The sequence below is a fragment of the Chironomus tepperi genome, unplaced genomic scaffold, assembly GCF_022539635.2.
Source record: "Chironomus tepperi strain 1889 unplaced genomic scaffold, CSIRO-AGI_Ctep_v1 contig_364, whole genome shotgun sequence".
NCBI lineage: Eukaryota > Metazoa > Arthropoda > Insecta > Diptera > Chironomidae > Chironomus > Chironomus tepperi.
The window spans coordinates 249,273-275,071 of NW_027226486.1; the positions used below are offsets into that span (position 1 = coordinate 249,273).

Here is a 25,799-nt window from a genome sequence, read left to right on the forward strand (position 1 = left end):
CTGTGATCGCGGCAAACTCAAAAATATTACTGAAAAAAATAAATAACACAACATTGTACGCATACTGATTGCTTTAACTCTCTGTGGGTCTCATAACTGAGACTATTTTGTGTATGTGTGGACGTTTATTGAAACATTCAACAATGAACGATCATGTTTACTGGATTTTTGAGTCTTTTTTTTACTCAATGAACTTACTATTAATGATAATAATGATGATGATTGTAATGGAAACATCAACAAAATATTTTTTAATGGATATAGCTTTTTGCGGCATTAGATTAATGGGTGTTGTGATATATTTTTGACATGCATTTTTGATCAGGCGCACAAATGCTTGTGGTTACCCAAAATAACTTATTTTTAGTATAAAATTGCATAATTTGCATTACGACACTTTCTCAGATTTATTTACTAAATTAACTCAACCGCAAAATTGGATTTTTTTTTTTTTATTTTTATTTTGTTAAATGAAAATTAATTTCACAATGAAGGTTTATGAACTATATGGGGGATACGTGATGAGATGATTAAAATTTTTTTAAGAAACTTTATATGTGCATCGTAATTATTTTTTATGGGAATTTTATGGTGAAATTTCAGGAGATATGAAGTTTTATGGCTGTTGTTGTCGGTAGATTCACTTAAAATAGCCTATAAAATAGTTTATTAATAAGGATGATTTTTAACGGTTTTGTAAGATTTGAAAATTTTGCAAGATTTTGGTAAACAATTTTCTCTGAAAAAACGTGCTTTTTGACAAAATAAAACTAAAATTCAGGTAAATTGAAGGAAAATGCAGTAAATTTGAAGTTCAAACTAATCATCAGCAGCTAGGATTGTCGTCAAACAACGTGTTCCTGTAAAATATTTAAACAAAATAGAAGATTCCAACAGAAATAATCCGAATAAGATCCAAAAAGCAAATAAATCACAAAACAGAGCAATTAAACGAATCCTTTTGTAATGTACATCATACCAACAGCCTACTCGACCCAAAACAGCTGAAAATTAATCCACAAACCACATAAAATATTCATAAACTGAAATTATTAACCAAAGTCACAAACAAATCATTACAACTATCTCACAAACAATCCATAGATACCATTGAAATTCCACAATCATAAAAAATAATCAGCACATCTGCATCGCATAAAGTTTCTCATCCCCTGATGAGACAACAATGTGAGAGAGAGAGACTTAAATGCCTCCACACAACTGCATAAACTATGATCATATGATGAATGTAATAAAAAGAAAAGAGGCTAGAATAAGAAGCAACAAATTCTTAAACATTCAAACACATGGATAATCGTATTATACAAAGGCAAAGGCGCTTAACATTAGAGTAAATCTGTTCATATAAAGAGAGAATATTGAGAATTAAAACTTATATTACAATTGAGAGAACTTGTGTGAAACAACATGCTGTTCACAAGAAGGAAAACAAACAGTTTAAGTAAGAAAAGAAGTATTATTATTGATGATAAAGTAAATTCCAATATGTGACGTAATTTTTGTCTATTATATCAATAAACGATAAATATGAGATCATTCCTCTTATGGACAATCGTGATGCCGATTATAATCAATTAAATGTCGCCAATTTTTATGAAATTAAAAATTTTAATCTTCAATTTTTATTGAATTTTAAGTTTTAAATACACAATAAAAGAGCATCATTAGGCCTGTCGCCAAGTCCGTTTTTATCTCTTCTGTTTACTAATAAGGAAGATGTAATTTAATACTCTTGCGTAAGACGCTTTTTATTATGATTAATTAGTCAAATTTACTTTGTTGCAAATAAAATTGAATGTTTATTTTTAACGACTCTTTGGAATTTGAATTTTTGTCAATTTTTGAACTTCCTCTGAAATTTGAATTCTCAACGGTTTTGTAAAATTTGAAATTTTAGCAGTTTATCTGAAATTTGTATTTTTAACGGTTTCTTGGAATTTGAATTTTTAACGGTTTTCTGAAATTTGAATTTTTAACGGCTATCTAAAATTTGAATTTTTTACAAATTAAAAACAATTTTTATTACAAAAATGTGAATATTTTGCACATAAGCTTGTCCACCAAGCCCAAAGTGGTCACAAACAGCTTAACAATAAATGTCTTACAAGGCAGCATTAAAAGGTTGATTGTTTTACGAAACACATGGAGATATACATATCGTGAAAAGAGCATGAAAAAGACAGCATGTGTAGGTGATAATTCAAGTTCATGTGATGCATTTTCGAGAAATACACAGCCTGTTGGCTGAAAAAATGAGGCAATGACTTACAATTTATCGACAATTTTGATCTCCATTTGCCTAATTTTTCTTCATGCCTAGTTGCCCAACAGTAGCCAAAGTCAACAGATTTCTTTGCTTCTCATCATTCATACGTAGCAAAACGAGTGACCGCCAGTCAATTCCTTTCTTCAATTTCTCAATCATAAGCTCATGCTGCTTTATCGTTTCTTGATTTTTGGCGAGTTCATCGGTGGCAATTTGAAGGGCACGTTTCTTTGTTGAGCATACTTGTTTCTCCGCTTCTAGCTCTGCCAGCAGATTAGACTGAATATTGTGTGTGTGGATGGATGTGGATTTATGTATGTGCAAAAGCACGTAAATCGCATTGTATAAAATGCCAATAATAATGGAAAGAAAGAAAATAAATGAAATAACAATTGTTAGTGGAATGAGATGAGAGTTTGGTGATTGTTGCGCATTTCTTAGAATGTATTTTGAAGAATTTGAATTTTAACGGCTTTCTAAATTTTGAAATTTAAACGGTTTTCTAAAATTTGGAATTTTACTGGCTTTTCAAAATTCAAATATCGTACTAGATTTTTAGCCAAGACACAAATTCACCAAAGACACAAAATTTTGAAAAATCCGTTAAAATATCAAAAGAAACTTAATTATTTCAAAGCAACTAGAGCGCAAAGCAGAACTCAATCAAAAATCGATTTGTTCATATAAATAAATATGCAACAGACATTAATAATAATAATAAAGATTAATGTAATAATTCAAAGTATTGGCGCAAAAAGTCTCAAACACGACACAAAAGAACCCAACAATTTATAAATTATTCATCATCATCAAATGATTTGTGATATTAGTGATGAGAGTAAGTTGATGAACCAATTAAGAATTTATTACCTTTTCCTTGTTTGCCAATCGCATTTTATCCTCATATTCGACCATCTGTTGATTAATATCATCAATTCTCTTACGTTGTTGCTTCTCTTTACCATCCGATATATTGAGATTATTTTTTAGTCGATTATTATCCGCACTTAAAGCATTTAATTTCTTTTTCATATCGTCGAGTTCATGCTTTAATGTCTCATATTTCTTCGATTCCAACCTTGAAAATAAAAATAAGAAAAAAATAATATATAAATAAAGAATCACAAACAGATAAATAATAAATATACTTGATAGGTGGAGGATTGAGGAGAAATATACAGACACGTATATGATATGTGTTTGCATATACACGCCAGTAATTTTAATATGTATCATAAAAATATCTGTTTTGAAATCTTGAAAATTGATTTTTTGTACGAAAGAAAGGCTGTTGACAGTCGCTGCAGTTGCTGTGCATTTACAGCGCATATTTTGGTTAATTATACTCGGTAGTCTAGTGGTGAATATCTCATAAAGGTCAATTCCTGGTCCATTTAAATTCCAAAAGTCACTCGACTCTGACGCAATTTCATGCTTAATTATAATAAAATTCTTAGTCCACCAATTAATATCTGCCAAAATGATCTTGCAGCACTTAATGTAATGACTATTGCGTTGACTGTTTTTAGCACATTTATCGATGTAGGTAAAGCAAATGGTACGTAATTAAATATATGTATTTTTTATTACTTAAAACATGATTTAATGTAGAAATTAATACTTGAAGATTGATGAGAGGTCAATATCTAGCTACTAAATTTCTCTATGTCTCTCACATACTTGGATGGAATGAAAATTGAAATCATTACTTTCAGCATTGCAATAATAATTTTTTTTTATTCACATGCTTCTTCATTTTCTTATTAGTTTTTAAGTGGATAATTATAGAGAGAAATGGCATGGGATATGGGCAGTTTGGGTGGATCTAGCAGAATGATCAGGTTGAGTTAGTACTGAAATTTAGTTCAATTCAATTGATTTTAGATCAATTTGACAATAAAAAACCGTTAAAAAGCTCATTTCCTTTCATTTCAGTTCAATTTAAATCTCAAATGACCGTTAAAAAGTTCATCTGATTTCAGTTCAATTTAATTTTCAAAAACCGTTAAAGTTCATCTCATTCCAGCCCAGTTCAAATTTCAAAAAACCGTTACAAAGTTCATTTTGTTTCAGTTCAATTCAAATTTCAAAAGACCGTTAAAAACTTCATTTCATTCAATTCAATTCAAACACATGAACGCTTATCATCCACAAACTCTCAAGCACTTCCCCCAACTTGCCCACTTCAATACTCACATTAATTTTTCATTTATTGCAAAATTATCTCTTGTTAGTTGATCGACTTTTACTTCATAAGTCTTTACAAGAGTCTTTAATCGATTCTCCTCAAATTCCTTGTTTGTCTCAATATTCTTGATCTCTTGATTCAATCGCTTTATCTCCTCCGTGTTTCGGTGCAATATCATATTCTCATTTTCTGCTATCTTACACTTTAATGTAGCAATTTCTGATTGAAATTCTTGTATGTGAAAGTCACGTTTATTAAGTTCATTCTGAAGGAAATTGTTTTGACTTGTGACTGACGCTACTTCGTCCTTCAAGTTTGTTAATGTAACATTCATATGATGCATTATAACTTGAGGTGGTGCCTCTTGAACTCTCAGAAACAAATGTATGAGATTCTTAAGTGATCGTTTCTCGTAAAATTGCAGAACGAAATGACTTGAATTTTGTACAAGCGAGATATGTCTGAAAATGACCATAATTTATTTAAATCGTGTTGAAATCTATTCAATTAAAGTACTTACAGTTCATTCTTCTTACACGAATCCAGAATAGTAACGAGATGATCGATAAATCCTTGGAAGTTGACTTGAAGTGATTGTTCTGTCTTAATTTCATGATAACTCGTTCCATCTAGTAAATTAAGGCTTATTACTCATGATTCTTAATATAATTAACTTAATTACTCACCTATTGTACATAAATACATCTTATTCGTTGCATTCACATCGGATATCCTTAACTGGATCATGTTTTCTAATTTTTCTAAACTTAAATTAAATAATTTCACATTATTCACATTAAATGTACAAATATTGATTTGAAATTGATGCACTGGACATAGCTGCTGTATTAGCCTGTGATTACTCTCGTTTGCAAAACACTGATCCATCTAGATATCATTAAATTAATTATTTATTTGAATTTTGATTTGCTCCGTTTGTTTACCTTTTCTAACGACTTTTTGAAAATTCAAATTTGCTCACATTTTCCCGCAATTAATGTTTGTAGCTCAGTTGGCATTTGAATTTTTGAAAGTCGTTGGGATATTTTTTGAAAAAATCAGTTTTTAATAAGTTTAATTAATTTAAGTGGATATTTAGTAAGAAAATGTGAATCAATAATGAGGTTACTATGAGATAAGGAGATAAGCAGTAAGGTTGGTGAAGATTAAGCTAATTAACTTGATTGTTTTTGGAAATCTACAACAACAAATCAAATTTTTGCAATATTTACATCGAGTTTTCCGTGAAAATTCAGTGAAATAAAGAACATTTTTGAAAATTGTGCAATGCAGACTTAAAATAGATTGAGTTACTAAGCTAAAAGCATTAAAATAATTAACAAGCAGTCGAGTAATAAAAATTTGGGTAATAAGAATTGGCGAATATTGGAGATTTTTATCTGGCGCTTAATATTACAAATAAAATATTTTTTCTCTTCAACATTTACGATTTATTAAATATAATCAATTGAAGATACACATCATAAAGGATAATAATAGTGATATCAAGTGAGGTAGAATCGATAGAACGTACGGTTATGTATGAAAAAACATAAATATAAGGAAAATCAATAAGTCCAAAAAAAGTCATAATAAAAAGAAATTCTAGTGCTTTAAGTGATAGAATTTGAGTCTATATTATTGTCGGTGTGACAGTGGGGGTGGTAGTGAAGGAACGTATCTAGTCGATTAATAATAGTTTTAAGTAAGTTCCAAGAACATTGCACTTTGATTACTTGCAAAAAAAAAATTGTATTAAAAATCGGAAACAAAAGAAAAATCAGAAGGAGAAGAAAAAAAATACATGTCGCGCAACAGGAAAAAAGGCATTCTCGTTCGTGTATATTTTTTTTTCTTTCTTTTCTTCCTCTGCTTCTTTTGTCTACGGGAAAAAAAAGAGATTTTTCTTTCTTTTTTTACTGATGTTTTTCTTCCTCCTCAAAGAATCTGCGCCAAGCTTAAATATCTCTTATGTTTTTCTTTTTAGGAAATAACTCTGTAAATATCTATATATATATAATATATTCACACCAATTTTATGTGTCATAAAATATAAAAAAATAAGAATAAAAAATGTCATCAAATACTGAATCATCCAAAAAGATTATGTATCCATCGTCTGCAAGTACAAGTAATGCAAAAAGTAGTCATAACAGTAGTCATATAACGCCACCCAAAGCACATCATATGCCAAAATCTTCTAATTCATTACCAAAGCATCATGCCAATCAAATATTACCAAATAATATTAATAATCATAGTCATTTAAATCCACATCAATATTATTCCTTAAGATGGAATAATTATCAGAAGTAAGTTGACTTTATTTTTTTTTCTTCTCTTCCTTCACATCATCAATCTTAATTTTTGTCTCAGTACATGAGCAACAAGTTTATTCATTTTCTTTTCGCTCTTTATTCATAACATGTCTTATTTATTGTTTTATTTCTTTTCTTTTTTTTTTAGCAATTTAACTGATATGTTTCATGAACTTTTGAATTCGGAAAAATTCGTAGGTGAGTATAATCTACGACATTTTGTAAAAATTGTTTCCAATTTGTAATGTTTGTGATTTTTTTGTTTGTTTTATTTTTAGATGTCACATTAGCATGCGAGCATAATTCGCTAAAATGTCACAAAGTAAGATTTTTTATGACCTTAGAATGATTTGTTGATTTATGTGAATTTGAGGTAGGAGAGATTTGAGGAATACTTTTGTGAATATGAATTTCAAGCATTTACTATTAAACAGAAATCGGAATTTATATTGAAAAGCCGACTTGAATTGACTAGACCTCCAAAAAAAACCAAGTTGACTTTGAGTTCTGCTATTAATTACAATGTATTAAAAGTAGCTTCTTGATAAGAAACTAAATTGATGATTTGGATTTTAAAAAGCATTGAAGAGCTGACATTCTAACGTTTTGTAGGAAAAAACATGAAAATCCAATTGAAAGCAATCAAAAAACTCACTAAATTCTTCAGTTTTATCGCTAGTTAGTAGTTTAGTAAAAAAAAATATCAATAAATCATTTGAATTCTTAGATTTTGCATTACTTTTTAAACCAAAAAAGCCAAACCAAAAAAAGAATCAATTAACAAGTCCATGGCTAGATATGGAAACAACATTTATAGGATTCGAACCAATGATCCTCATTGTGAGGAATTTGTGTTAAATTTCTAGACATTACTACTTAGTCCATTAAACACTTACTTGAAATTTGGCTTTAAATCTATATCAATTATGCTATAATAATTTTCTGCCAGCTTCTCTAAAGTGGATTATATTGGATTTTAGATTATCTACTTCACTTTTTTGGAAATATCTCAAAAAGTATTAGAGCTGCAGATTGATTTTAGTCCATAATATTGTAAACCAACCTATGTGATACGACAGATTGTTAAACACAGTGCCTCCAGCTTAAGGCTGTGCTCTTCAAGCATTCCATATAACACAGCCTTAATTCCGGATCATTTTATATTGGCAGTTCCTTTAAATGCATTAATTATTCAACTTCTTAATCAAATATAGTAGATTGACCCTTTATTGTCCAGTTGATGACTAGTTCTAACGTATTTTTGTCCATCCGGACTAGTAAAATCGGCTATTTATCATTCAACTATTTTCAAAATTTACCCCCTCAATGAATATTAAATAAATGTCAATGACAATCTTATTAGAATATTTTTCTCCTATCTAGTAATTCCAAAAGCAAATTTCCTACTCACATCTGATAACAGAAATGTCTGTGTAAATAAGTAAAAAATGCAAACTGATACTAGTTAAGAAAATAAAAAATAATATTAATTCACCGCGAAATAATCTAGAAATATCTAAAATCGCATCTGAGTGAAAGGAAATGCTAAATCTTATATTCAAATGAGCTGGATCAAGTTTTAAAATTCGCAAATATTATTTCTAGTTTCTTAACTTTATAAAGATATTTTCGAATTCTAAGCCTTTCATTTCCATTCATTAATATAAGTTATTAATTTATTCAAGAACTTTAAATCTATTTGGGGTCGTTTACTTGGGATGTCCTTGAGATATTGAATGTTTTTGACTCTTTCCTTCCTTTGTCTTTGATTTATTAATGTATGATGTGTCGTTAGGCTTTAGCTGAGCTAATATGGGGTGGAAGTGAGTCAGGAATAGTTAAAGAGACCTAATCTATTTGAAGAATAGGATATAAGAGTGCAGAGGTCAACGTCGACTTAGATTCTTCAAGAGTAAGCTAACTAGACTCTATATAAAGCTTATTTACTTACTTCGCCAGACGTACAGATCAATTGTGATCCATGGACTTTATTAAATTAACTCAATATAGAATTTGGTTCTCTTGGCATGTAACTAAGGATGACGGCTTGCTTGGTTAACGTATCCTGTATTAAGAAGAGCATCGTTTGTTCCAAGTCCCACTATGTGGCTTGGATTGACGGCCTTCACCGTCATCAACTGTATTACACGTTCATCACCTTTAGAAAGCTATACAGAGTTTGAGTCGGTTCCGAGCTCTGTAAACAACTGGAAATTGCAAAATTTCAAATATTCCCATAAACATCATTCCCAGATCAACCCCAAAAACCTCTAAAAAATTTCCAATGCAAAAACTATAAAAAAGTCGTATTTTATCTTTTACTGAAATTTTTTGAACGCTCAAAACTCATATTCATTGAGCTTAATTGCTCTATCATTGACTCTGTCACATTCACAAGCCATAACTACGAAATTTGATTCAATTTACGCAGCAATCGGCACTTAGGGAATTTTGCGAATACAAAACTAGATAGAAAGATAATAAAACTCTTGATTATATACATTTATATGGAGCAGTGCTGGATAAATTTTTTGTTTTCGGGGCACAGCTTGCTAGTGAGCCTCGATCGAAATCACACATGGCATACGGCTCATGGCATTTTCAAAAATGTTTAGCAGCACTCTATTGTTCCGCGGCACACAGGATGCCCATTTGTGATTTAGAGCTATATTGTTGAATTTGCCAAAATTTATGATTAAGGATTGTTTACTACGATCACAATGAACTATTTTATAATTGTCTTAATTCCTATACAATTGCTAATTCAGCATAAAATTCTATAATTCTTATAATTTTTAATCCAAAAACACAACAAGCCTTGAAAAATTGCTTCCTATTCAGAACAACAAAAAAAAAATCATCAAAACAAAATCGCGAGTTCAATGACTTAAGCACGTAATATATATTTTTTTCTCACAAAAAAATTCAACACGTTTGAAATGAGTCAAAATAAGAAGAAGGAATAAAGTCGGCTTGAGTCTTGTCTTTAAAAGAATAAGAAAAAAAAAAATATTTAAATCTCTTCTAACTGCTTTAAATGCTTAATGACAATGCTCTTAATGAACACTAATCTCATAAATTCTTGTTCTTCTTTTTTTTATCATCAATATTTTAGGTAGTGCTATCAGCATGTTCATCATATTTCCAAAAAGTTTTATCAGAGAATCCATGTAAACATCCAGTAATTATAATGCCACCGGAAGTAGCATTTGCTGACTTACAATTCATAATTGAGTTTGTTTATCGAGGCGAAATTGATGTCTCTGAGGCTGAATTACAGGTGAGTAAATAAGCAAATATAAATGCACATGTTATGACTACAAATAATGTTTTTTTGCGTACAATTTGAGATATGCGATGAATTTTTTGCTGTCGATACAGTATTTATATAGAAGTTAGTTTGGGTTGGATATACTCTGAATTGAGTTTTTTGGGTTGTTTAAGGATATGGGGTAAGATGTGGCAAAATGCAGTGAACCGCATAGCTTGCCTTAAAATGGGTCGAAATCTACTGGTGCAGGGCCAATTCAGGATGATCACGGTGCTGTCAAGACTGTCACGGTGTTTTAAGACTGTCACGGTGCAGTCAGGACTGTCACGGTGCAGCCAGGACTGTCACAGTGCAGTCAAGACTGTCACGGTGCAGTCAGTACTGTCACGTTGTAATCAAGACTGTCATTGTGCAGACAGGACTGTCACGGTGCAGTCAGGACTGTCACGGTGCAGTCAGGACTGTCACGGTGTAATCAAGACTATCTTGGTGCTGTCAGGAGTGTCACGATGCAGTCAGGACTGTCATTGTGCAGTCAAGACTGTCTTGGTGCAGTTTGGACTATCACGGTGTAGTCAAGACTGTCACGGTTCAATTTAATGAACCATTTTGACTGATATGTATTCTGCATTGTACCCTAAACAAGCGTCTTTACTCTTAACTTCTAAAAACATTTCCCTATATCTACCAAAAATTCATACAAAAAAAGCTCACAAATAATCTATTAGACAACAAAATAAAAATTGTGTACGCACGTCACACGAAGTTTCCAACTCTAGACATTTACCTTTTTTTATTATTATCAAGCGACAGTCAGTAGTAGCAAAATTCATAATAGAAAAAGAGCGTACGAGTGAGTGAATAATATATAATAAAAAGTACATAAAAAAAATCATGCGTATGTTAGACCTTGAAAACACATTGTTTGGTCTGTGTCTCTGTCTCTCTCGCATTTATTTTTTTTTTTTTTCATACATAAAGCGTGTGTGTGCGGTGCAGCAGAAAAAAAATAACCACACAAAAAAATAAAACAGAACTAAAAAAGTATCAAAGAAATCATATGAGAATAAAGTCAGTAGGAGCATGTGAATGGGGGGATAGTATGAATGAATGAAATATAACAACAGACGATGAAAAGAGAAGTGAAATGAAAATGAAGTAATAATACCGCGAAAAAAAAAGGGAAAACACATGAGAAATCGGTTATATAATAATAATAAATACTTAAAAAAAACCATATCAAAATAGAAAGAAAGAAATGGGCTTTAAAAGGAAAAATGACGATGATGGCGAGAATCAAGTAAATGGAAATAAAAAAAAAAAACAGAGAGAAAAAGCGATAAATGGAAAAGAAGACACAAACGCATCTAACAAAAAAAAAAAAAAAATGTAGAGACGATGTAAAAAAGAAAAGAAAAAAAAAAATATGAGCAGTACAAGAATGTTCTTCACTTACTTCTTTATTATGTGCTTTTTCTGATGCGAATTGTCTGCGAAAAGGTAGTCTGAATCAACAGTTTGTTTGGCAGGATTGTTGTTTGAGTATGAATTTACTACTCCAATTTAGATTCTAGCTTCAAGTCCTTGAATAAATTAACCAAATTATGACCTACCTAGTTTGTCGTCCAGAATTAGACTGTGCAGCACAGATTCGTATCTTTAACACTGTAATATTAACTTTATTATTGAAAAGTACTTACTTACTTAGTTACTTACTGCAACCATGAACCTATGTGAAGCTTAGGTTAGAACAGAAGACTTTCCATCTGACTCTTTTGCTGGCTCTGTCACCTAGTTTGTATCGTTCTTCAGCCGTATCGTTCTTACTTCTTTGGTTAAGGCGAACCTGGAGAAAACGTCTAAAGCCGGCTCTATCCTTCGATTAATACCATCAGTTCAGAATGTCCTTTTGCATCCTTTACTACACATCCAATTCAGGAATTCTTTGGTCTTCCTTGAAATCAGTGATTGTGAAGAGCAATTTTACTCATTGATTTTTTGAAATCGCTTTTTCCGTTGAGTTCAGAAAATCACGATTTTTTGAAATCTTACGTAAATCTTTACGTACGATTTTAAATACGTAAGCGAAATCATACGTAGTGATTTCGGCTACGTAAATATTAATTGTTTACATACATTGATTATTTTTAATTTATATCAATAAAATAATGAAATCGTTTATTTCTGAAACTGATGAATTGTTTACATTCCATTATATATATGATGAAAGTGAAAATAAGTCACAGTGCTTACAATGCAATAAAAAATTTGATAAAAAAAAAATATATCAAATTTAAAGAGACATTTAATAGATGTCCATCTTCTTAAAAATTATCATTCAAATAAAATACCTAACATTATGTTTGAAATTATTTAATTACTTTTTAAAAAATAATAATAATCAAATAATGTAAGCAATTAATATTTACGTAGCCGAAATCACTACGTATGATTTCGCTTACGTATTTAAAATCGTACGTAAAGATTTACGTAAGATTTCGAAAAATCGTGATTTTCTGAACTCAACGGAAAAAGCGATTTCAAAAAATCAATGAGTAAATTTGCTCTTCACAATCACTGCTTGAAATAATTTTGAAAATTATTCAATGTTTTTCATTCGATTTAATCTTCAACTATTCCTTAGTGAAGTTTTCCTTTAGATTTAGCCCTTATTCCTCATTTAAATACTTACTTACCTCCTTGGACCACTTTATTCTTCCTTTTAACATTTAATTTCGATATGAATTAAATTAAAATGAATTATTCTCCCAAAAATTCCTTGTTTTTTCCTCGAGATTCTGCGCCAAAATTCATGAAGTTCAAAATTTGATCTTTTTTTTTAAATTTTGAATTTCCGTTACTTTTTGAATTCTAAATTTCCGTTGATTCATTATTCTCCCTTAAATTCCAATTTAACCACATAAATGCGTTTAGAGTCACTCAGTAAGCATAACGAGAGTACTTGTTTAATTTTTTATATTTCTTTTCCTTTTTGCCTTCTCTCTCGCCTCCGTATTTTCTTTTTCTCGTCTCTGTCTTTTTATTTTTTTTTTTTTCTTTTTTTCGTTACATATTTTTATTATGTTTCATATAAAGAAAAGGAATACTGACCTAGAAAACGTTTTCATTGAAGGAAAAATCATGTGAAAAAAAAAATTGAAAACATTTTATTTAGTCTGTAAGAAAGACGGAAAGTAAGCGTAAAAAAAGCGATTGCAGAATGAGAATGAGAGAATTTGTGTATATTTTGGGTGGAAGGGATGAAGAAAAATTTTCAGAGAAGAATAAAAATATTTTTTTTTGTTTTCTTTCCTTTTTCTGCTTTTTTTTTAAGAGAATGATGATCATACAGATTACTTCCTATTATCACACATGATTAGCTTTGATTGTTATGATGTTACGATATATATTGGGTAAATATTGTTGAATTTAGAATGAGTTGGAATCAATGAAGTAATAGTTTTATTTGGTGTAGGATGAATTGATAAATATTTTGTAGAATTTGGTATATTTTGATGGGATGTTCAGGTTGAGAATTGGATTTTTAGTGCTGTAGTATGAAGAGATTCATTTATCACTTGAAGTAGTAATGTGTTCTGATCCTTAATAAGGTTATGGGTTCATTTACTTATGATGTCTTTCAGAGTGGATTCTATGGATTGTCCAAAACTGCGACGAAACAGAGCTCGAAGCTATTGATACTGAGTCGAGTCGACTTTTTCATACAAAATTTGAGTCTACTTCGGCTTCTAGGACGAACCATAAGGTACAGCCTAAATCTTGTTCTTGACCGACTCCTAGATATTCCGAAATTAGGTGACAGCCCTACATAGAAGTCATATGAAATTGCACATGCACCATAAGTGAATGACCTCAAACCTAACCTAGCAAATTATACAATTGCAATTGGAGTTGCAAATGTGGATTTAACTGTTTTATTAAGAATTCCATTAACATAATCAACAAGTGCTTGAGTATAAGCCGTTTAACTGTCTTTGACTATTATTTGACTTAACTGACTGACTGGATTCTATTCTTTCTCTTGATTAAGAAAGTTGGGCACATGATTTTATTGTGATTGAGTTAATGTTTATCATGGATAGTTTCAGTGAAGTAGTCAAGGTGATGACTAATTGGCTGGAATCTTTAGCAAAGTGGGTGAAGGTTACTGTACTTTGCAAGACTGAGTTCGATTCCTATAAATTTTCTCAAAACTTCTCCTTAAAGCAGTGGTGGGCAACCTGTGTGCCGCCAAAAATTCTTAGAATTTGCTGATTCTCTTGTGTGTTGCGGTTTCAGTCAAGGCTAACAACAAGATGTTCCGTGAAAAATAAAAGGTTGCCCACCACAGCCTTAAAGCTTCTTCCACGTGCTTCCTTAAGCATTCTCCTCAGCATCTAATTACCAGCAATCAACAAGGACAAATTAATACATTTCTCAAAATATTTGCTCATTTGTTCTCCTTTGATGCCTTTTTAATGTCAACATAATGAACTTTTCCAAGAAAAACTTTTTATAAATGCTCAAATATATCTCTCAAATTACGACAAAAAAAAGCATGCCTCATTTTGTCGTACTTTCCTGTCATTCTACCTCTTTTAAAAATTCTCAGAATTCTCAAATACTTAAGGAAGAAACTTTTATTTTATTTCGTGTCTCTCCCTCTCGCTTTTGTCGCGACTTTCATTTTGTATTTCCGAGAAATGAAAAAATAAATAAATAAATAAATAAAATTTGAGAAATAAGCATGCCAAAATGTGTCTGACTTTTGTTTGTTCTTTGATGCTTATCAGATCAGATTTCTTCAATATTATCCGACTAAAGCTTTTTGAAGGGGATGCAAAGGGTAGTGACGCGTAATACAGGTGTAAAACGCCCTTCAGCCTATCCTACCCAAGTACCTACTTCCACCTCCCCGCGGTGCATTCCTGGCTATGCCAATCCGCTCAAGCGGTGCGGTACAAACGGAGCAGGTTAGTTTGAGCGTGAGGCCTGGCGAGCCCACCCTCGTTAAAAAATGTCAAGCCACGAAACGTTATAAGAATATACAACGGACGGATTTACCAACGACGACCCCAGCTAAACACAAACGGACAAGAGATCTCCAACTCAGCACATGGAATGTAAGAACGCTCACACAACCAGGAGCTTTGCAGGCTTTAGTGCTCGAGTTGAGGCACTATAAAAGCAACATCACAGCAATCCAGGAGACGAGGTGGATTGGAAACAACGTTTTGGATGTCAGTAGATTTAGGGTGTTTGCAAGCGGAAACGCAACTCAAAGGATTAGGGGAACGGGTTTCATTGTTGATCCACTATGGTCCGAAAAAGTGATAGACTGGAAGCCTGTGAGTGACAGGCTGTGCGTATTGAGAATTAAGGGAAAATTCTTTAACATCAGCATTATTAATGTATACGCCCCAACAAATGAACGCCCGGATGATGAAAAGGATGCATTCTATTCGCAATTAGAAAGGACTTATGACAACTGTCCTAGAAGTGACATTAAGATTGTCATCGGCGACATAAATGCCCAAATTGGAAGAGAAAAGACATTTAAACCAACGATTGGATCCTTTAGTCTTCACCCTAAGTCAAATGAAAACGGACTGAGACTTATCACATTCGCCGCCGCAATGAACATGAGAATAAGCTCAACATATTTCCAACGGAGAAGTTCCCGTAAAGCAACCTGGAGTCCACCTGGAGGAGGAAAAAGTGCCAGATCGATCATATATTGATCGACAACCGTCATGCATCAAACATTCTGAATGTGAGAAGCTTCAGATACACACAAGCGGACATCGAACACCATGATTCTGATCATTATGCTGTTGGAGCTAAAATTCGATTTAGGTTGAGCAACATTGGACGAATAAGGAGCACAAAACAAAAGAAGTATGATGTGACAAAGCTCAAGAACAACAGAGTTAAGGAAAATTTCAATGCTCGAGTGGAACAACAACTGAAGGAGAGAAATGGCGAACTGACGATATGGCAGGATTGTCATATTGCAATGAAGCAAGCTGCTGAAGAATGCCTTGGGTACCATCAACCAGAAAAGAAAGAGTGGTTTGATGACGAGTGCAAGCAAGCTGTTCAGAGACTGATTGAGGCAAAAAATATGAGAACAACGAGAGCGCGAACTGAAGAAATAAAGCAACTTCAACGTAACAAAAAAGAACTCTTTAGAAGTAAGAAAAGAAAATTTGACAGACAGTGTCTTGATGATATTGAGGAGCTCCAGTCAATGAATGAGTCGAGGAAATTCTTCAAGGCTGTCAAATTCGCAAGGAAAAAGTTCCATCCAAGAGTAGCTATCTGTAAATCAAAGAATGGTGAACTGCTTTGCAGTCAAACTAAAGTATTGGACAGATGGAAGGAACACTTTCAAGAGGTCTTAAATGTCGGTGAAGCTTGTCAAGAAAGCAGAACAACAAGACTGTACGAGAGGAATGATGGCAAGGAATGTCCTGAACCCACATTGAGTGAGGTACGTGAAGCAATTGCTAGACTAAAGAACAACAAGGCTCCAGGTGAGGACAGTTTACCAGCTGAGCTGTTTAAGACTGGATGTTCTATGTTAGAGGAGAAGATGCATGAAATCATCGTACAAGTCTGGAATGAGGAGAAAATGCCAGATGAATGGACAGTTGGAGTCATATGCCCGCTCCATAAGAAAGGGTGTAAGTTGACATGTAGCAACTTTCGCGGCATTACACTGTTAAGTTCAGCGTATAAAATATTTTCAAAAATTCTCTCGTCAAGGCTAGAGCCTCTCTACGAAGACTTTCTGCACGAGTTTCAGGCGGGGTTTAGGAAGAGCCGGTCGACAATAGACCAAATACATTGCGTGAGACAAATCATTCAGAAGAGTAGTGACAAGAACACGGAAACGCTGCATCTGCTCATCGACTTTAAAGCAGCTTATGATTCCGTGGATAGAGAAGGATTGTGGAATCTCATGACCGAGTTCCAATTTCCTCATAAGATGATTCGACTACTTAGAACAACACTGTGTAAGGTCCAGAGTCGTGTTAAGGTCCAAGGGCAGTTATCCGACAGCTTTGAGACATTAACTGGACTTAAGCAGGGGGATGAGTTGTCGACTAAGCTTTTTAATATTGCGCTGGAAGGTGTGTAGGAAGGCACGGTTGGAACTTAGTGGATCGATATTCAACAAATCGACTCAATTACTGGCATACGCAGATGATATTGACATCGTCGGAAGGAATTTACGATCTATCACGGATGCGTACTCGAAGCTGGAACGTGAAGCTGAACGCATTGGACTAAAGGTAAATGAGGAGAAGACTAAGCTTCTAATGGTCGCTGCATCAGACAGAACAAAGCAGAAAGTAGGCAGTCATCTTAGTGTCAATGGCAGAAGATTCGAAGTGGTGCAAGACTTCAAGTACCTCGGATCCTTTATTAACACCACAGCAGATGTCAGCATGGAGGTACGCAAACGAATCCACTCAGCTTATGGTGCATACTACAGCTTAAAGCACCTTTTTACGTCCAAGAGTCTGTCTAGAGGCACAAAGGTGATGCTATACAAGACGCTCATTCGGGTCATTGCATTGTACGGCTCGGAAACCTGGAATTCTACACAAGCAGATGAGGAAGCACTTGGTGTCTTTGAGAGACGAATACTGCGAGCGATTTATGGACCTGCAAAAGAAGGTGAAGTATACCGATGTAGACATAATCATGAACTTTATCAGCTTTTCCAGGATGCTGATATTGTCACTGTTCTTCGTGTGAATCGGTTGAGATGGGCAGGGCATTTGAACAGACGACCACAGGATGCCCCAGTATATAGAGTAACCTTTGCAGACTTTGTGGATGGCAAAAGATCAAGAGGAAGACCGAAAATGTCCTGGATTGATTGTGTGGATAAGGACGCTAGAGTTCTCAATATCCCTAATTGGCAGAGGTTATCGAAAGATAGAGCTGTCTACAGACATTCTTTAAACGCGGCAATGGGCCCCCGTGCGCCCCAGCCAAGGAAGTAAGTAAAGCTTTTTGAAGCTTTAAATATAAGAATAATTTCACAGCTTGTACATATAGAATTTCTCATGCTTGTCTTTCAATAAATAGCAGACATCACAAATTGTCAGGCATACCCGAGTGACAGAAATGGAGAAGGGTTCATCAGGGAGCTTTTAGGGGTTTGTTTAACCTTTTTTAGCTGTGTCAAATGGAAGTTGACTCAGTTTGGTCCCATTTGATCATGTGGGCGCCATTTGACCGTCTCCGTTTGGCGTCATTTTGCCATGTGGCCGCCACGTGGACGCCATTTGGTCATCACAAGGCCAAATGACCTCCACTTGACCAAATGGCACCAAACGGAGGTGACTTCTATTTGCCATTGATAAAAAAGGTTCAGTTGAGCCCGAAAAGCTCCCTGACGCAGCCTTCTTCATTTTGTGTCGCTCGGGATTAAAAGTAGATCTAAACAGCATTGAAAATTTATTCTGTGACAAATATATAACAAGCATAAAGCCATATAATGGCCATTTTTTTATTTTTTTGAGAGGGAATTTAATCGAATTTAAAGCTAAAAGTCTTAGTTCTTTTCGTGTGATGTCGGTGCTCCATCCTTGATTATATATTCAGTTCTTATGTATTTGAGTCTTTAGAGGAAGTTTTTTTAATGTCGTAAAAATTGTTTTATCACATTTTCAGCATATTTTCGCAACAATAGAACAGAAAATTCATTGGACAAAAGTAGACTTGCTCTTTTTAGTTCTGGGTATGATGTTATGGTGCTTATAAATTAAATTTGAATAAAATATGGCTGATAATTTATGGATTAATGGGAATTTCTAATTTGAAGTTTTTGAGCTATTATTAGTTTGAATATTAAATTTTTTGAAGGCTTTATCTCAATCTAAAATGTACAGACATGCGGTGATTGAAAGGCTTCAGTCATTTTTGTAGCGTCAATCAGTATTTGAATAGCAAATTTAGTTTAACATTGTAACTTTTGGAATCTAACGGTTTTTTGAGATTTGAATTTTTTTAACGGTTTTTGGTTTTTTGAAATGAGTTTAGCTCAGCATCGTTGCAGTGTCGGTTCACGTCTTGCTGTCGATGCACTTACCCATCTGTACTATAGCGACTGCATTGTACACATACATCAGCCAATAATACAATAACTCAACATAACTAATCTAATGACCTAACCTCAAATTCTCTACAATGTCTACTTAGTTGCTTCAAACCTGCTTCAAAATCACATTTAATAACAATATCCAATGATTTATTATGTCTTAGACGTGCTAATTCTCGTGAGTACCTTCCAAATTAGATCTGTTTCTAATTGTCTATATGCGTGTCGGTAATTCAGTGCCCACCGGCTATAACAAATTATGTGTATTTACTCTTTAATGTTAATAACTCAAAATGGTCTTGTTACTCATACCAGAATAAAATTGACATCATATATAAAAGACTTACCAGAAATAACGGTGAAAAGTTAGAAGTCAACTTGTATGTTTCATTTGAAATTCAATATTTTATAGAGATTCTATACTGCATACATGAACTTCATACGGTTGGGTTAACTTCAACTTGATATTTTTTTTAAGTTCATAATTGACTAGATTCTTGTTTTTGGACAGATAAAGATTAAAATCTGTCATATACTTAGTGGATTTTTTTTGGTGAAGGTTTTATTATTTTCAGCGGATTATTATTTTATTATTTTGTTCCTGAATTTTTTAAGTTTTATGAAAATAAAAGTTGAGGTTCTCCCTCTCGATTGACTTTGAATAGTTAAGGTTCAGCATTTTTATTTGTAGTTTTGAGCTTTTTTTTTCAAGTTAAGAGCAGGTAACGTTTTAAGAATTTATTGAACTTTTAAGTTATTATTTGCATATTTATTGAGCTATTGATGATGTTTTGTCTTAAACTGCGTTTTAATTGCTAGGTTTTGTATGAATTTAGGGTCTCGTTTTGATCTTTTAGATAATCTTGAAGGTTTCGTTTTTATTTTACTCGCTACAACTCATTTTACTGAAACTTTCTAAGTTCAATGTTGCCTAGAACTCTAATATCGTCTTATTCACATACATTAAGCCAGTTGGCTTCTATTCTTTGTGTCATGGCATACCTCAGCACTAGAAATTTGTTCACGGTTCACAGGTGGTCCACACCTGCAACAATTAAAGAACTGAGTTCGATAGTTCAATAGTTGAATTCGAACCAACAGTCTACAAGCTAATAAAGTTAAGCTTTAGACAAGGGCCGTGGTTGTCTATGATTCATTAGCAAATAAAGGCTACAATGATATTTATATTTTTTTGGGATATTTGGATAATAAAGTCTAACTTTCCCGAAAAGCACCAGATGCATCTATGAACCATCTAAATGGTTATTCAATCCAAAAATCTAGCACAGACTAGAGTGCTTCTGGCTTGGTGTTGATTTCAAATCAAATCCAGCACTAAGTCAGTTTCACTCCGGGTTCTTGGCGGATTTTTGATCGATTAACCGATTTGTGCTATTCAATTTCTCAGCATTTTATAGCCCCGAGTGGACAAAAATATGCTATAGCTAGTTAATGTCAAGTTTATGACTAGTTCTAACATACTTTTGTCTACTCGGAAGCATCTAAATTGAAATCAAAAATATTAAATCCATTTTTCAAATAATTTCAATTTTAAAATCCCATTTGCTTTTAAATTCTCCAAACTCTTTGAACTTTACCTTCATCGACAAGTTCCCAAATCAAATAAATATATTTCTCAAAAATTGATCAAATAAGATAAAAGTCTTCCTACAAAAAACTATAGAATCTAATAGGAATTTTAGAAAGAAATAAAGAATCATTTTATCTGCATCCAATTAGATCTCTCAAGAGTCCAAAAACAAGCTTAACTTTTTATTTCTCCTTTATTTATTATTATTAGATTCTCATCAACTCTAATAAGACAGACGAGAAGAAATCTCTTTTTTTCAAAAAAAATTCTTGTTTGAATTTTTAATTTTTTTTTCTTCATAATTTTTATGACATGAAATGAGGAGGCAAGAAGAAGAAGTTTTGATCACATAAAAATTCCTCCACACATGCAGTTTCAATGTAAATAAGTTATGAATGTATGCTGCATATATTATGTATACATTCTTTTATGTCTTACTTCTTTTATTCAATACAAAACAATTTTGTGTTATTTTTTTTTTTTTTTATTTTGAAAACTAAAACTCTTCCAGACATGAAAAATAATATCAACAACTTCAAACAAATACCCTCTTTTTTTTCTACATTATCATCATCATCATCATCATCGAGCAATGCATTTATAAACTACATAAAAATTCAAGTGTATTGTGTATGAGAGTGTGTGTATAAGTGAGGAATTAAAAAGAAACATAAAAATTGCATGCAATGCCTATTCACAGAGAGTTTTATGTTTCAATAAGGGGACATTTGGATGTTTTGTAGGTCGTTGGGGAGGGTCTTGCTTAGGTTAGACAAAATTTCATTGTAATTTGAGTATCTCTTGGTATTGGCAATTGGCTTTGAGCCATATTTCTAGAATATGACTAACTTTGAGCCATATTTCTAGAATATGACTGACTTTGAGCCATATTTCTAGAATATGTCTGACTTTGAGCCATATTTCTATAACATGGCTGACTTTGAGCCATATTTCTATAACATGGCTGACTTTGAGCCATATTTATAGAATATGGCTGACTTTGAGCCATATTTCTATAACATGGCTGACTTTGAGCCATATTTATAGAATATGGCTGACTTCTGGCCAGATTTCTGATCTGTACATTCAAAGAAGTAAGTGATTCGAGTAGATAGGCTCCTTAGTAATTTCACTAGCCATCCAGATCAATTGTTATCAATAGCGTCTCTAAGAGTACCTAAGTTGGCATTGCCAGACGTCACCTAACCCACGATCAACCCCCTCAAACAACATGCTAAAAGTTTGGCCTCACTTCTTCTTCATTTCTTCATGTTTTTATATGCTTTTAGGCTCTATTTCTCAGGTACTATATACATATACATACATAAAACACAAAAAAATATAGGCAAATGCAAAAGGCTCAATATGCTGTTATGTACATGTATAGCCTATAGACACATAAGAATCATTCTTCTACATAAAGATGTTTATTGAAGCAAAATTGTTAGATAAAAAAAAACGAGTGAGTGAGTAAAATATAAAGAGACATAAAAAGAAATCAACAATCTACCTGTTCTGATATGTCTGGAAATGAATTCTGTATTTTTTTTTTCTTCATTTATTTCACGAGCATGTGCTTCATGCTTGATTTTTTTTTTCATTTCGTTCTTTTAAAACCAAAAAAGTAAAAAAATGCAATTCTTTTGAGGGATTTTTTTGTTGCTGTTGTTGTGATGAGTTGTGCGCATTAAGTTATTAGGGATTTTTAAGCCTTTAACACATTTTATGTAATTAGATATATGTGTGTATGTGCATATGTTGGATTTGTTTTGTAAGCTGATATTCTGAGATTGTGCGGCTTATGGTAAATGAAACAATTTCATGTTCTAGACTAAACAGTTTAAGGAGCTGATGTTCTTGATAAGAAAGGAGATGAGGAACATTTCTAAAAATTTTAGGAGTTGACTAGCTGAGTGACTAAATTAGTCAGAGCCAAACACTTATTTACTTACTTCTCTAGTCATACAGACCAATTGTGATCCATGACCTTCCTTAGTTGTCATCTTAATCTGGAACTATTGCTGGCTTCTGTCTGCCAATTATCACAGTCTAACCCAGAACTATACATAATACAAGACAATTTGGTCGTAATCCACATATCAAAGGGTATCTTGTTAGGATTCTTGTTGTCTTAATTTTGTCAAATTCTTGAGATCCAGATTGGGTCGAGAACTCTTACCGCAAAGAGCCAGATACCTAAGTTAGGTGGTAAAAGCTAAATATAGTCTAAAACATAGGTTATCTTAGAGTCTACGTGGTTTAGTCAATTAAAGCACTGTTCGTTCTTTAACTAGACATATTAGGTATCTTAAGCTTGTATCTGATTGAAAATTAGACTCAAATCCTTAGTTCGACAGCTATCCTTGCTTAAGCACTAGATACAACCTATATTGATTACGCCGAGGATGTCTTCCTTACTGAAAATGAGCATACCCAGCCAATATAATTGAACATATTCCCTACGCTCGGAAATCGGCTCTCGTGCGCCCCAGCCAAGGAAGTAAGTAAGTAGTATGATCAATTTTGTGAGCATATTCATGAGAAAGCATCTCGTCTGTTCAGGCCTCACAAAACCCCAAACCAATTTCCACATCCTAAGCCATGGAGACTTCCTGCAAATCTTAACAACTCCAAAACAATCTCTCCTCTAAACATCCCAAAACGTATGCAAAACTCTCATTGTTCAAGAACAAAAGGTACATTAAAATCATTGGTATATAAAGGCACATTATGCATACCTATATGTATACATAACATTGCATTTAATTCATGCATCATGAGAGTAAATTAATGACAGAGGTTGAACTCTTTTTTTTTATCAAGCATCGACATCATTAAATGTCGCGGAATAAAAAAAAAAGTATAAGCGAGCAGAAAAAATACATTTTCCTTCCCGTGCCTTCAATATTGAAAAGTCTAACTTAATCAATAAAAACGACCAGAGAGCTCTCCATCATTAAATCTCAAATTATCTAGAACCGAGGATGAACAAAAAAAAAGTAATGTAAAGTAAAGTAAATTGAACCGAAAATTGATGGACTATGAAATGTAAAGTTCTGAGAGACGAAAAAAAGAGAGTGGAGATTGAAGGCGAGATGTACATACAAAAAAAAATTTAAATTCTTTTTTTTTATTCCCGTCCAACTCCTATTAGTGATCTTATTGTTGTTGTTATTACAACATATAAAGCGCGCGTTATGCTTACTTGGTATAGACATTTTTATATTTTATATATACATACATAGAACACAAGAAATAACTTGCAGGTACAAATAACAAAACGGCTCTCTGCTACATAACTATAGACTAACTCTCGAGAACCGATTTTTTATTTTTTCCGTTGTTCTTCTTGTTCTTTTCATTTCGATACACAATTTATATATGTATATATCCACACAACAACAACAAAAAAAAACTAAATTATATATGCTGATGGTGGTGCTTATTGCGATATTCTTTTTATAGACAATAGATACATTCTTGTAGCCTAAAGTCAGTCAATCAAGAATCTTAAAATTTATGAATCTTTTTTTATGTGATTTTAAAAAGAAATGAAGGACTTTGTCCCTTTTTGTATCCTTAAACGCGCTTTGTAAATCATTGCCGAGTAGCACAATACTGTAGCCAGGGCATCACTAATTTTGTACAAGTTAGGTGGTTAGGGGAATAACACGAGGGTGCCCTAATGTTGCTGTATTCGGAACAACACATGAGGTTGCAATATAGTCAACGCAGCAACTTTTCCCTGAGGATACCCTGTTTTAGCTGTGTTGGCTGCAAGACATGGGATTGCCTTAATGTCACTGTGCTTATTGCTTGACATGGGGTGCACTGATGCCACTGTGTTGGTTACATGATATAGAATTGCCCTGATGCCACTGTTGGCTGCATGACATGAGGTTGCTCTAATGTAATTGTGCTGACTGCATAACATGAGGGTGCCTTGATGTCACATTGTTTACTGCATGACACTAGGTTGCCCTAATGTCACTCTGTTGACTTGCTCTGATGTCACTTTGTTGGCTGCATAACATGCGGGTGCACTGATGTCACATTGTTTATATGCATGGCATGGGGGTGCCCTGATGTCGCTATGTTGATTGCAAGACATGATGGTGTTTTGACTGACTATATTGACGACATGACATGGTGTGACGCAACAACGTCACTGTGTTAACTATAAGACATAAGGATGCCCTGACGTCATTGTATTCAATCCATGTTTATGGCATTAAATGAATTTTGCCGTCCGGGATCATTACTTATCAGCATTATTTTTTTTTCTCTAGATTTCTCCCCACAATCCCTAACCCCAACATCTTTTCTCCCAACACAGAAAAAAGAAACTTTTTTTTTTGTTCCTCCACATTCGTCCTCTAACCATCCATCCATCCATCTCCTCATACACGATATGCTCTCCTTAAATATTATTTTCCCATTGTTGTATTTGTGAGCGTATTTTTATATTTTTTTTTTATTCATTCTTACTCAACTCCTCCATCATCATCATCATCATGATATATACAATGTGGGGCCATACAAATGTGTACGTATGTACACTTGAAAGAAAGGAAAAAACTTTCGGAAAACTAATTGCTGGAAAAAAAAGAAATGATATCGCGAAAAAAAAAATGTACAACCACTATGAAGAAGAACTTCAGTTCTCTCGTTCTCATTCCGAATGTGTAGAAAAAAAATGAATACACACAGAGAAGTGAGGAGAGAAAGAAATGAAAAAAAAAAAGACAGAATTTCTTTTGGGGTATACGTATATATATGCCGTATATATAGAGAGTACGACGAATGGCTGAAAATACACAAACAACATCAGCAGCATGAGAATGAATATAAAAATGTGAAATTTCTTTTTTTTTCCTCATAGTCAGGAGAAAAAAAAAATGGAATAAATTATTGGGGAGCTGACCACTTCGAGGAGGAAGGCATCTCTCTCAATTTTTTTATTTTTTTCCTTGTGTGTCGGGGGATGAGGGGGAGGAATGGCATAACCGAGAAAAAAAAAGCTGAG

The 25,799-nt window shown here is 33.2% G+C and overlaps 2 protein-coding genes across 8 annotated transcripts in view; one reads left to right on the plus strand and one right to left on the minus strand.

The window, feature by feature from the left end:
* Window positions 1-9: 9 nt before the first annotated feature.
* LOC139095300 (spindle assembly abnormal protein 6 homolog) lies at window positions 10-24,066 on the minus strand. 3 transcript variants are annotated; one of them, XM_070646619.1, is made up of 8 exons: window positions 24,015-24,066; window positions 11,769-12,018; window positions 11,521-11,647; window positions 5,162-5,363; window positions 4,996-5,104; window positions 4,484-4,936; window positions 3,158-3,365; window positions 1,954-2,566 (listed from the first exon to the last, which is right to left on the minus strand). In XM_070646619.1, exons 4-8 carry the CDS (start codon window positions 5,361-5,363, stop codon window positions 2,321-2,323), a joined length of 1,218 nt encoding a protein of 405 aa, XP_070502720.1. In that variant the 5' UTR covers window positions 11,521-11,647; window positions 11,769-12,018; window positions 24,015-24,066; the 3' UTR covers window positions 1,954-2,320. The 3 variants fall into 3 exon arrangements, with proteins under 3 accessions (XP_070502722.1, XP_070502720.1, XP_070502721.1); XM_070646621.1 differs by lacking the exons at window positions 11,521-11,647; window positions 11,769-12,018; window positions 24,015-24,066 and adding an exon at window positions 10-29 and having other exon boundaries at window positions 2,291-2,566; window positions 5,162-5,557; XM_070646620.1 differs by lacking the exons at window positions 11,521-11,647; window positions 11,769-12,018; window positions 24,015-24,066 and adding an exon at window positions 5,420-5,557.
* Window positions 5,884-25,799, plus strand: part of LOC139095298 (longitudinals lacking protein, isoforms N/O/W/X/Y-like) — a 63,332-nt gene continuing 43,416 nt past the window's right edge. For all 5 annotated transcript variants that reach the window (XM_070646617.1, XM_070646614.1, XM_070646616.1 and 2 more), the window contains exons 1-5: window positions 5,884-6,180; window positions 6,463-6,787; window positions 6,942-6,991; window positions 7,072-7,115; window positions 9,909-10,073. In XM_070646617.1, coding sequence (XP_070502718.1) covers window positions 6,549-6,787; window positions 6,942-6,991; window positions 7,072-7,115; window positions 9,909-10,073 — 498 coding nt within the window. In that variant the 5' untranslated portion in view covers window positions 5,884-6,180; window positions 6,463-6,548. The remainder of the gene's footprint in view (window positions 6,181-6,462; window positions 6,788-6,941; window positions 6,992-7,071; window positions 7,116-9,908; window positions 10,074-25,799) is intronic.